At 34.7% G+C, this 13,707-nt stretch overlaps 1 protein-coding gene across 2 annotated transcripts in view; it reads right to left on the minus strand.

The window, feature by feature from the left end:
* micu2 (mitochondrial calcium uptake 2) overlaps positions 1-13,707 on the minus strand; it is a 255,931-nt gene that overhangs the window by 57,979 nt on the left and 184,245 nt on the right. For both annotated transcript variants that reach the window (XM_039745443.1, XM_039745442.1), the window contains exons 5-6: positions 11,153-11,200; positions 9,607-9,689 (exon numbers count right to left, since the gene is read on the minus strand). In XM_039745443.1, the coding sequence (XP_039601377.1) occupies positions 9,607-9,689; positions 11,153-11,200 (131 nt within the window). The remainder of the gene's footprint in view (positions 1-9,606; positions 9,690-11,152; positions 11,201-13,707) is intronic.

Raw genomic sequence — 13,707 nt, forward strand, 5'->3', positions numbered from 1 at the left:
ATAAAAAAAACAATCATCTACAGTCTAGGATCCCGAAGTGTTGCAGGTTTTCATTCCTGACACTTTCCTCATTACAAACAAATTATTGCTGCTAACAAAATGGACTACTTTTGCCTTAATTCCTATTTAGGTGTTAGTGAAACAGGTTTATTTAATTCAATCGCTTATTACAGCTTTCATCACACTTGCCACTTTTAAAAATGTTCATTTTCATTTTCTAAGATCATCATCCAAATGTTTTATAGACCAACACAAATTAATATTTTCAGTCGTTTTTTCCTAACACTTTACTGAGGCAGGCACAATGTGATGGACAAAGGTGCAAATGTAGTGTTGCCAGACGTCCCTTATATACGGGACATGTCCCATATTTGATCATTTTGTCCCCTGTCCTGTACTGACCTTTCAGGGACACCCAAATGTCCCGTATTTAGTTCATTTTCAAATTTCGTAATAAAAATATATTTTTACTACCTTCTTACAGTACTTAGTTGTAACTTTATAAGTAATTATACTTTCTTTTCTCATATTCTCTTGATGAATAACCCAAATGTAATGAGGAAACTAGTGTTTGCTGCCTGTTATGCAACTTGTTCAGTTGCTATGGCTGGCTGAGGACAGCAACATACCGTTTTGCTCTCCAGCCGCTGCTGTAATGTTCTGTATCAGCATTGCAACATACAGTGACTGTCAACAAAGTGTGTTGTTACTACTTGCCACGGCCCACTTTGTTCTAACTGCCTATATTAAATAATACTAATATTTCTCTGTTGTCTGTATTAAATAAATACTTTCAAATGATTTCACTTTTACAGAATTTTTTTTACTTTTGTTTTCCTCATAACCCATTAAAATCCTTGCTTTATGTTTTTAACTTATGTCTGCACTTTTATATAATATATTGGTCTGGGTGTGTAGGGGGAATGTATACTTTTATTCATTGAGTAATACAGAGAGAGCTTTTTAATTTTCTAATCTGGTGACTTATGCAAATGAGATCAAGTTAGTATGGTAAATGCTGGCCTGCTTTGTATCTAATTATTGTTAGGCTGCTGGTTAAAAAAACGAAACAATTAAAATGCAAGTCACTTTAAATAATGGCAATATGCTATGTTCCTTTAGCATTAGTATCGGTTATTAATTACTGCATCTCCAGTTAAACTGACGAAGTTTGTTGATGACACTATCCTGACTGGCCTGATCGCAGATGGAAGATAAGGTGCCATATAGGATGGGGGTGGATCGGCGGGCCAGCTGGTGCACCATCAACAATTTTAACTTGAATTCTATAAATACAGTAGAAGTAACACCTTCTGCACCCCTAGTCATAAATTATGTCACTGTCAGCAGCGTGGAATCATTTCAATTTTCACTCATAATCTAAACTGGGAAGAAAACATAACTGTGCTTATCACAAAATGCTCAGCAGTGTATGGTTTTCCTGTATCAATCAAAAATGGTACAGTTTTATCAAGCTGTTATTAAAAGCATCCTCACTTTCTCCATAATAGTCTGGTATGGCAATGTGACTACACTCACCCATTCAACCAACTCTTTTATTTTTATTATTGAGAAAAGGTTACCAGTTACTAAAGACGAGAACTACTAGACATGTGAACAGTTCCTTTCCTCTAATTGAACACAGTGTCTGAATCATCTTGGTCCTTTCCTCATTTCTTAAAGTCCTACATCCAATCAAAATTAAGTTTATTTTGTGTTTGTTTTAAAAGGACTTATTTTGTATGTTACTAGGTGGGAGTGCAATTCTACTTTACTATAATATTTCATATATTTAATTTTTGTGCAATAAATTTCTACACCTACTGTACATAATGTGATGGTGTCATGCACTGCATTGTATATTGTGTTGTTTAATTGTATTTACCTTGTTCTCTGTATGGTTGTATCACCAACAGAAATTCCTAAACACGATGCTGCCTGGCAATAAAGGTCAAGTTCACTTCAACTCACTTAATAAAGAGAGTGGTAAGGACTCATAATCTAAGTTTGACACCACTGGTCTGCAGCACATAGAACACTAAGACTCACTGCAACATCTTATCAAAAGCAATGTAACCTGGGAAAGCAGTTTTTAATACAGGAGAACCACTGAAAACATAAAAAAGTAGGGAGAGGAAAAGATTATCATGCCATAAAAACACTTTGCATTTTATAACAGGAAGTGGATCAACTCACTTGATTTCTTATACTGCTGCACTGGACAGAAAAATACGTCATCTTTTGAGAAATGATATGCAGACTAAAAGATCTTTGTTAGGGAATATCAATTGTTTACATACCTCTTGGAAACATCTGCATCCAATATTAATGGAAAGCATTAATGAAACAAGGGAATTTACATTAACAATTAACAAAAATCACAAGGTGATGGAAAAAAAAGCAAATTTTCTTTTGACAGTATCCACCACAGTTAATGAGATGGCAACACATATATTACATTTTAAAACACAAAAGAGTTGTTCATATGATTACTAGCATATCTATATTAAATAGGTGAGGGAAAGGCAGTTACATCAGCCTCCTTTCTAAATAAAAAATACATTTGTGAATAAAAAAATAAATAAATAAATTTGGAGTTGGAATAAAAGAATAAAACACGTTATACAAACATAGGATGAATTCATATGCAATAAATAAAAGCTAAATAAATAAACTATATTGCGACAGTTCCATTTATTCTGTTCATTCACAGTAGAAACATTTTATCCAAAGTTTTAGCTACAGTTAGTCTGTTTATTTTATATAGATGCTTTTATAACAGTCCAAATCATAAAGCACTTTATAATGCAGATAAGAATAAATATTCATGGTAAAAAGCAAACTAGAAAATAATTTAAATCTAAGATAAATCAAAAGGAAGCACTAAACGTTAGAATAGAGGTTGGAATGAAAAACAATTAACTCTTCATAGGAGTTAACTGACAGTAAGAGGTGATATACAGCAAAACAAAGTCAGAATTATTGTGTAAATTATAACAGACATAAGTATATTACATTTTTGCTGCTTTGCTACTGATTTCTTATTAAAACTAATGCTTTTTATAGTATTATAGTATTTGCTTGTCAAATATGAGACACTCTGGAGACATACAGGTAGTTCCTTGATAATGAAACAAAGTAGAAGATTTTGCTTACAGTAAAATATTTCTTTAGCATAATGTACAAACATATCACGACACAAAGTCGAGCACATGATTTCTTAAAAACATTAGTATAAGCTCAGTTTCTACCAAAAATCATAATATTAGAAAATAAGCAATAGCAGCATTCAGAGCTTTTCCAATTAAAAAGAGAATAAGTAATATATATTGTCTGTTGAAGCAACTTCACCTAAAATTAAATCATGCAGCATGCATCATTTTAGTGTACATTTCTGAACATCACAGCAAGCTGCTAAGTTTGCTGAGTTCTACAGAGATTCTGCTTTATTCTTTTAATTTCAAGTGTAGATCGACTCGACTCTCAAGTGTATTATTAAATTACTATGAAGCTAACTAACTGATATTTTGGAATCAAAAAAAATGGGAATGCGTCCAATGAGAGGACCAGTTATGAATACCCAAGAAATAGCTGGGTTGAGAAAGAAGAGTTTATGTACAGAAACAAAAAATGGTAGCTACTAAGAATTAAAGCTTATGATTAGCACAGGGGGATGAGAATACCAAAAATAATAATACTTGTCTTTCATGTAGAAATGTAGAAAAGAGGAGTATACCACATAAACAAAGAAGAAAAGCTAAGAACTGCATTAAGAAAGGAAGACAACAAACTTGAAAAATAAAAAATTACTGAAGTCAGAAAGCAGTGATGATAAATACCTAGAATTCAATAACTAATAAAAGAAAAGATGGAAATAAATTGAAAAAGAAAATCTGAGTACATCTCACCAGTTTTAATGTTGTTACACTAGTCAGCCATGTCATTTAGAATCACTTTAAAATACTACTAATGGTTTAAAGAGCCTTACATAATCTTGCTCTATAGAGGTGGTCTGCTTATAACTCCAAGAGCCAAGCTTAAAAGAAATGTTGAGGTGGCCTTTTACTGTTATGCACCTAAAACAAGGAATGTTTTACAGACAGAAACTCGCCAGGCTAATACTGTGGAAGAAAAAAAAAAACCTTCTAAAAAAACTATTGTTTTATGTTGGCTTTTTTATAACTACATTATAGTTATACTCCTAATAGACCATACTGACATAGAATTATCATATTCTTCAGGGATCTGCTATCTTACTAATCTCTATGTTTCTCTATACAGTATTCTTTTCTGGTTGTTCTGTGCTAGCGATCCGTGTTGCCGCCGCCACCACCACCTGATCAAGGCACCATGCAGCCACCTGTGCAGATTTCAATTTGTTGGTTCTTTTTCCGTTTTTTTTCCCTTCAACCTAACTAGAGGGATCTGCGCCAGCAATAGGAAGGTTACCAGTTTGAATCCCATAAACACCACAAGTGACAAGGCCCTTAACTTGCAACTGCTTCGTCCTGGGTATGATGTTAATCTTCATCCAGGCCTGAAAGCAGGTCCTCCAATATACAAGGAAAACTCTGATTGGTGGCAGGATTGGCACTCCAGCCACTGTGAAAAAACCTCAAACAGTTCCAATGTGGTGCTGAGATGTCACTTGTTGCATGGCTGCATTCGGGTCCCAATCCAGGGGTGATGTGGTGGGTGCAGCAACAAGATGTAATCTGCACATATGCCCAAACCTCTCTCTCCAACTATATTATTTTTTGTTTTTTTTCTGTCCTCCTGGCCACCAGACTCATGTTTAGAGACTTACATCATGACAGTGTATATAAGGATGCTACTCTTCTACTTGATATTTATCTACTTTTAAGATCATTTTGATTCAGTTTTTTTTTCTTTCTTTGTTCGTTATTCTTTAATATTATAGCCTAATCAAATTTGTTTCCTTTTTCATGCAACTTTCTCTTTGACATGTTGTAAAGCACTTTGATACACATTGTGCTATATATAATACTAGCAGAATACCCGCGCTTCGCAGCGGAGAAGTAGTGTGTAAAAGAAGTTATGAAAAAGAAAAGGAAAAATTTTAAAAATAACGTAACATGATTGTTAATGTAATTGTTTTGTCATTGATATGAGTGTTGTTGTCATATCTATATATATCTATATCTATATATATATATATATATATATATATATATATATATATATATATATATATATATATAGCAAAATACCGCAGCAGCGAGAAGTAAAAGAAAAGGAAACATTTTAATAATAACGTAACATGATTGACAACGTAATTGTTTTGTCATTGTCATGAGTGTTGCTGGCATATATATATATATATATATATATATATATATATATATACACATATATATATATACATGTGTATATATATACACACACACACACATATATTATGGGGTGCGAAACAGGCAAATACATTGATTTTCTGAATATATAAAGTCGGTGTCAGAATATATAAAGTCAAAACTTTAATATATAAAGTCATTCCCGAATATATAAAGTCAGCGTCAGTATATATAAAGTCAAACTTGTTTCTGAATATATAAAGTCAAAAGTTGAATATATAAAGTCATCACTGGAATATATAAAGTCAAAACCTGAATATATAAAGTCAGCGTCGGAATTTATAAAGTCATTCCTGATTATATAAAGTCAACATCGGAGTATATAAACTCATTCCTGAATATATAAAGTCAAAGTCAAAATATATTGATTGAAACGACTCTGAACTGAAGTAAGTTAACAAAAATAAAAATAAATTAAAAAAACACTGTTCGGTTAATGTTTTGAAAATGATGCATGTGCCCTGCCCAGGATTGGTTCCTGCCTTGCGCCCAGTGTTGGCTGGGATTGGCTCCAGGAGATTCCCGTGACCCTGTGGTCGGATTCAACGGGTTGGGAAATGGATGGATATTTCAGCACTGACTTTGTATATTCCGACGATGACTTTATATATTGAAGTTTTGTCTTTATATATTCCAGCGCTTACTTTATATTGTGAGCTGGAGGGCTTCGCTATTACTTGTGGGGACGAAACTTCACTTTGGTAACTGATCATGCTCCACTTCTATGGTTATACCGACAGAAAGATACAAACTCTCGCCTCATGAGATGGTTTCTGGGCTTACAACCTTACCGTTTCACAGTAAAACATCGGCCAGGTTCTGAACACGTCAACGCAGACGTATTATCACGACTAAATGAACCTGGTACAGTGAGTCGCTTGATTCACGGGAATGTGAATAAAGCTGAGGGGGAGGGTGTGAGCTGGAGGGCTGATCGCACCCCAAGAAGATACAGACGCCACTGGGCAAACCACAACCCCTGAAACACAGACTACCCTCACATTGCTCTTTACTTTCTCACTTGCGCTATAACGCGTAATGCAAACCTCGCGCGATACTCCGCTAACTTAAAAGCCTTGTGCAGAGCCTGTCAGTTGAAAATTGATTGTTTGCTTGCTTTGATCTCTCTCTCTCTCTGCTCCTAGCGGAACTGTCATCTCTGACTTGTCATGGAGCACGTTTAAGCTCATGTGTTTGCAGTGTTTCAATAAAAATCCTTCTTGTTTCTACGACCTCCTGTGTTCTCTGTGCAAATCTGTGTCCGAAGCGTGACAATATATTCCGACGCTGACTTTATATATTCAAGATTTGACTTTATATATTCAAGCGCTGACTTTATATATTCCGACGCTGACTTTATATATTTAAGTTTTGACTTTATATATTCCAGCATTTACATTATATATTCCAACGCCGTCTTTATATACTCAGGTTTTGGGAAGCGCTGATCAATGTAATCGGTGTACCAGGAAATCATGCATTGACAGAAGTTCCCCTTTGCTTGTAATTGAAACTGTGATTAAATGCATTGAAGTTTCTCAGCTATGCGATTGTCAATGTAACCTTTTGTAAGTAGTGCCTGGAGGATTCAGTGTGGAGAAACTCTAGAGACAGCGTGTGTATTAACTTGTGGATTTTTCTGTGAGTATTTGGTAGCAGCGTCACAAAGTCACTGCTGTAAGACTGCGTTGGCTGCGGAGTTCAGCTCAGAGCGAAATTAGGTGAATGGGAGGGGATATGATGACGTGACTTCCCCACCCGCCTTAACTGTCAATCCCCCACAAACACAGTCTCTCAGAATTTGCATAAATACAGCCGTTCACGTGCAATTTTAACTTAGTTACAAAGTGATCAGAACTCTCGTTTATATCCTGCATCCTCCCATTAAACTTGTATCCCGCATTACCCGTGGGCATGTCAAACGCCAGCGGCAGTGTGTCTATGAACTTAATTTAAACTTCAGGTTTACACCGTGCTTTGTTTCCGAAGTAGCAGCACTCATGAATATGGTAGTATATGTCACTCGCTCACTTCTTATTGTTTCGCTGCCTTCTCAATTATATAATGCATCTTTTCTTCAGCGCGTTTTGGAGCTCTTCCTAGTTTTCTACGTAGTGCGTTGACAGTCAGTTCACGTGATTACGTGGGAGGCGTGATGATGTCACACGAAACTCCGCCCCCCACGGCTTTCAAGCTCAACTCCATTACAGCATATGCAGAAAAATAGCTTCCAGTTATGACCATTACGCGTAGAATTTCGAAATGAAATCTACCCAACTTTTGTAAGTAAGCTGTAAGGAATGAGCCTGCCAAATGTCAGCCTTCTACCTACACGGGAAGTTGGAGAATTAGTGATGAGTCAGTCAGTCAATGAGTGAGTGAGGGCTTTGCCTTTTATTAGTATAGATACTTTAATATACAGTATATATACTGTATATATATATATATATATATATATATAAATATATACACAGTATATATATATATATATATATATATATATATATATTAAAGTCTAGTAATTTGGAAATTGTAATTGTTGAAGACCGAGTTGTGCAAGAAAAATTCATGACAGAGATCAGTTTTCAAAAAGAACAGAATATAAAATATGGACAAAAGTATTTGTCCGAGTGGCCTTACCGCCTACAATTTGATTCAACAAACACACAGAAACAATGTAAAAATGTTTGTAGATTTCCACAGAATATGTCATATACTGTTTTAGAGAAGCAGTGAAGGTCCTGAAGAAAATCCAAAACTGTACTAATGCAGAGACCAGACTTATCCTGAAAAATAATGAAAAAGTATACTAAACAGAAATTTAAAAGGAGCAATTATAGCTCTGATGTTTGTTTTTTATACAATTTAGGCTGAAACTGAACTAGTCAAACATTCAGTTAAGTCAAACTTTCACAAAGAAAAAAGTGAAATGAAAAAAAATGAATGATTTGAATGATTATACTGTATTGCCAGTACTATGCAAATTACACACTGTGTTTAATTTGCAAGATTTGCAAATGCCAAACACTGTTAATTATTGATTACAGAAGGGCATTTGAAAAATAAAAAATAAACCTCAGTCAAACTCACACACTACATACATTCATTTCCCGTTTTAGTAAGTATTATATGAGCTTGTAGAAGATGGAGATGGAGAGAATATTCAGATAGTACTGCATCAGAGTATGTTCCCTAAAGGAAAATTTCCTGTTCTGCTCCAGTTTAAATGGTTTCCTTAAATATAGTAGTTCCAGTTCAGCTAATGAAAAATAATTAAAAAAAAAAAAAAAGTTTGTAGCAACTTTTTTTTTGTTTGGACAGATATTTGGGTGCAAAAATTACTTTGATGATACAAGGGTATCCATTTACTTTATTCTTTTGTTACTAATCCAGGTAAGCAGCAGAAGAATGATTACAGAGCTTGTGTATGTTTTGGATAAACAAGCACAACTACTACACTGGAAAGATGGTTTATAGGGCCATCCCTCAACCTCTCTTAAGATGTGTGATACAGCAAGTACGAATGATTTAAAGAGATTTTTGTACTTTGGTATTTTGTTTTTATAAAATTCAAGAGGAGAAACACACTACAACAATATGCATGTGTATATCAACAACAACAACAACAACATTTATTTATATAGCACATTTTCATACAAACAGTAGCTCAAAGTGCTTTACATATTAAAGAATAGAAAAATGAAAGACATAATTATAAAAAATAAATCAACATTAACATCGAATAAGAGTAAGGTTCAATGGCCAGGGGCACAGAAAAAACAAAAAAAAACTCCAGACGGCTGGAGAAAAAATAAAATCTGTAGGGATTCCAGACCATGAGACCGCCCAGTCCCCTCAATCACCTCCATAATGCCAATTTGTCCCGGTAATGGGAATTGTGGGTCTGAAAATGTAGCTGTGAGATTAGATGTTGCTTCACCAAAAGCTAAAAGGGAAGGTATCGTCAGCTCCAAGACAAGCCTAGACTGATGGTGTCTACTTTTACTGAATTGGTCCCCCACAACCCACTGACAGCCCAATTTAAAATAAATGATCTTGTAGGAACTCCAGTAACTCACTTCAAATCATTTTATGGGTTTTGTATAAAACTGCTGTTTCCTGTGTATTTTGTCTCAAAATAAATTCGACATCAGCACATTTATCATTTCAGATATGCTACACAATAAAACATAATGCTGATACATAAAAAATCATATTTATCACAGTAACATACCTTTAAAAATTCATTTTTATCGACATGCTCATTGCCATCAACATCCAGCATCTTGAAAGCAATATGAAATCCTCTGTGTGGCTCTGAAATGATACAATTCATTGATCAAGTATGTTTTCAATTATAAACAAGTCAATACTGATGCAAGGTATGCACATACAGAAAGTAGGCTAAACGGCACAATAGGGCAACATAAATCTACCACAAGACCTTAAAAGCTCAGATCTTTAAGGTTCTCATTTATTTAACAATAAACAAATGCATTTTTAATTTTACATCACAAAATTTGAACTGTTTCTCAGTAATCATAACATGAAGACCACATTCTCCTATGAAAATACACACAACATGGACTATGTGTAAATTACTGCTGAACTGACTGTTAACTGTATACATAGAAGCCTTTATTTGCCCCTTTCTTTAATGGACTGGCTGTATTCTGACCCCAGGGCTGATGTTGTCTTTATGTTTATTAGATGCTTAAGTACTCTCAATTCTTTATATCCACAACAAACACAAATATCCACGGAAGGTTGCTTTCCTTCATACACATATATGAGGTCATCTAGAATCAATGCAACGTGGCACTCAAAAGACTCCTAAACCTTTAGTGTTGACCATTCTGCTTTTGAACTGCACAGTCCTAAATTATTCCACTGTACCTGCCTAACTACTTTAAATAGTGTAACCCGTTTCTGTTTGTTTATATGGCACTCCCTCCCCAGCTAATCTATACTGGGCTCCCAGGATGCAAACTCAGGTCCAGAGTATGGAAAAGCCAAAGATGAATTCCAAAGGCTCAAGTAACTAATTGAGCTTCTGATTGAAAGGATGTGCCTTCATTGTAGTAAGTTTTTTTTTTTGTGAGCCCTACTATAAGAGTATAAGAGTACATAATATGTTTGCTGCTGTAACTAATTAAAAAGTCAATTATATAAGATATTGCTCACTTAACTTGCCAGTGCTCCAGCTGTTGAAATGTAGTAACTACTGTACTCTATATCTATTGCTTTACAGATCATATCTGCCAGAAATTATGAAATTGTTGCCAATAATTAGACAGGACACAATTGTTTTCTGAATATAGGTGCACACTGAATGTGTGCTTTGAAACCGTAATAAACAGGACCTTGTAAAAACAGTTTTGGTCTACAAACACTACAGACTCTGCAACCTTCAAAAACACTCTAGCACATGATTGTTAAAAAGTGTTTGACAAAAAAAGTCATCCATCCATACTATTACTTAAAAAAACTGACATAAGTTTTTAATTGAACATAAAAACAAAAGCACATGGTTGCACCCCAAAAACAGCATTCAATCAGACATACTGTACAACTGTGACAACTAAAACAATAGACACCAAATGTGTTCCATTGTTACCTTCAAAAAAAAAAAAAAAAAAAACCTGGGGGATCAGTTATTAAATGAACAGGCATTGTTCATTCTTTTCTCTGTAGCTAAAAACAAAAACTCCAGCAATCATCAGTAAATGCAACAACTGTACAACAGGCATAAATTATTAATTTATTAAACCTATACTTACTTGTAAGGATTGTCAGTAAAAACAAATACTCATTGTAAGATATGACTCCTAAAGGAAAAAAGAAGAAGAATATATTGTTACTTATGACTTTAGTTATCTGTAATCCTCTTTACTTTTGTTGTACCCCATGAAAAACAATTATTTATTACTTCTCTTGTACAGCAGACTTGCATTAGCTGCAGGACATGCTCTGACAGTGGCTAATTTGACAAAGAATATACCCCTTCCAATGTTTTTAGCATTATGTAAATGAACAACTAGAGAAAATGACTGTAGCTCTCCTTCTCAATAGATTTCAAAAATGTGGAAATTAGTAGTATAGAATCAAACTCTACATTGTCTTACACACATCACCTTAATAGTTTCCACCTAATAACAGAATTAGAAATGCATTCATTTTAATTTATTATTCAGTTTCTTAGACCCAGTTCCAATAAAGTTAACGAAAAAACTGAACTGCTGTTTTGCATAACCCATACACACATATCAATAAATCATTTTTGACAGAAAAAGTGGATGATGTATTATTGTATAAGTCATTAATATTATTTAATACGCTGATAATGTGCCTTGCAAAAATCAATACACATAAAACTGTGGGATTGTGGGATTATCAGGAATAACAAACTTTGTGTTGGGTTGATAAGACCATTAAAGCTGTAGATTCTAGAGGAGTGCAGAGGGTGGAAATCCTGAGCACTCTCAATATGCATAAAGGAGAAGGACATCTCACGCCTGGACAAACTGGTGAGGAAGGCAGGCTCTATTGTAGACACAGAGCTTGACAGGTTGACATTCGTGGCAGAGTGACGGGCGCTGAGCAGGCTCCTGTCAATCATGGAGAATCCACTGCATCTACTGAACAGTGTCATCTCCAGGCAGAGGAGCAACTTCGGCGATAGACTGCTGTCACCGTCCTGCTCCACTGACAGACTGAGGAGATTGTTCCTCCCCACACTATGCAACTCTTCAATTCCACCCGGGGTGGTAAACGTTAACATTACAGTGGTGTGAAAAACTATTTGCCTCTTTCCTGATTTCTTATTCTTTTGCATGTTTGTCACACAAAATGTTTCTGATCATCAAACACATTTAACCATTAGTCAAATATAACACAAGTAAACACAAAATGCAGTTTTTAAATGTTATGTTAGGTAGAATGCCCAGAGGGGACTGGGCGGTCTCATGGTCTGGAATCCCTACAGATTTTATTTTTTCTCCAGCCGTCTGGAGTTTTTTTTGTTTTTTCTGTCCCCCCTGGCCATTGAACCTTACTCTTATTCCATGTTAATTAATGTTGATTTATTTTATTTTCTTATTGTGTCTTTTATTTTTCTATTCTTTATTATGTAAAGCACTTTGAGCTACTGTTTGTATGAAAATGTGCTATATAAATAAATGTTGTTGTTGTTATTGCTTTTTACAGCTCTCATACAGTGTGTCTCACATCGAATTCCATCCCAAAACATCCATGTTAAAATAACACTGACAACAGTTAACGACTTTTTTGTTTTTACACAGTGGCAATTGTATAATTAAGAAATAACCATGTGATTATTATTATTTTTTTTTTTTTTACTTTTTATTCATATAAACTGCAGAATCATCATTTTCTAATGATCCTAAAGTACAGTGTTTTCAAATTAATAAGATTTTCCTGCTCACAACAGTAATGAACACTTGTCCTTATCTTGTAACCTACTATCTGTTTAACCTTTTACTAAAAGTTACTTCATTTTAATACACCACATTCAGAAATGACAAAGACTTCACTTAACAACATATAATGGGTGGTAAAAGAACGCTCTGCTATGATATGTGATTTGAGTCCAGAAACCGTAGAGCATAGCATTATTATAACTTCAAAGATAAGACAAAACCTGATCAGCAGCAAGCTGAATTCCGCAAAAATGTAAATGAGTGTAAATACACGTGATTGCTCTCAATCAGTAGCTCTTAGGTCTGTATTTGGAAAGAACACCATCTGGCTGAGCACAGTACACAATCCAAGTGAAAGTATGTTGGGGTCTGAATCCAGATTGCAGCTTCCTAGCTGAGAGCAGTTGTGAGTTCTGTAATACTGGAATGATGAATCACTCAAACTGAACAGTAGCTGGAACATCCACACACCCACCTTCTATTCAATGAATAGTGTATGTTATTGCTGTCCTATTTATAGAAGGTTAAGCCATGCCTATACTTTAAATACAACCTATAATTTTTTAGAAATTTCAATAACATATATTTGACATGATGGGATAAAAGTACATGTATGCGATCATAGAAGCCAGATATGAAAAATTGTTTTTTAAAGTTTTTTCCTGAGCTCAACATATTTTCAAGTGCACTGGCTTCTTGTCCTAGGCACCCACTATTGCACTGATAAACCACATGCCATTGTACTGGAAAACCTATTTCAGGACAAAAAAAATTGTTTTCTTTTTACAAAATACAGTGGAAGATTGCTTATCCGACACTCGCAACACCAGAATCATCCAACAAATGAATAACTGAAGGACAATTTGGTGTCGGAGTTCTGACCAGTGGTGGTTCCT

Source organism: Polypterus senegalus, chromosome 2 (genome assembly GCF_016835505.1).
Source record: "Polypterus senegalus isolate Bchr_013 chromosome 2, ASM1683550v1, whole genome shotgun sequence".
In the NCBI taxonomy this organism is placed as follows: Eukaryota; Metazoa; Chordata; class Cladistia; order Polypteriformes; family Polypteridae; genus Polypterus; species Polypterus senegalus.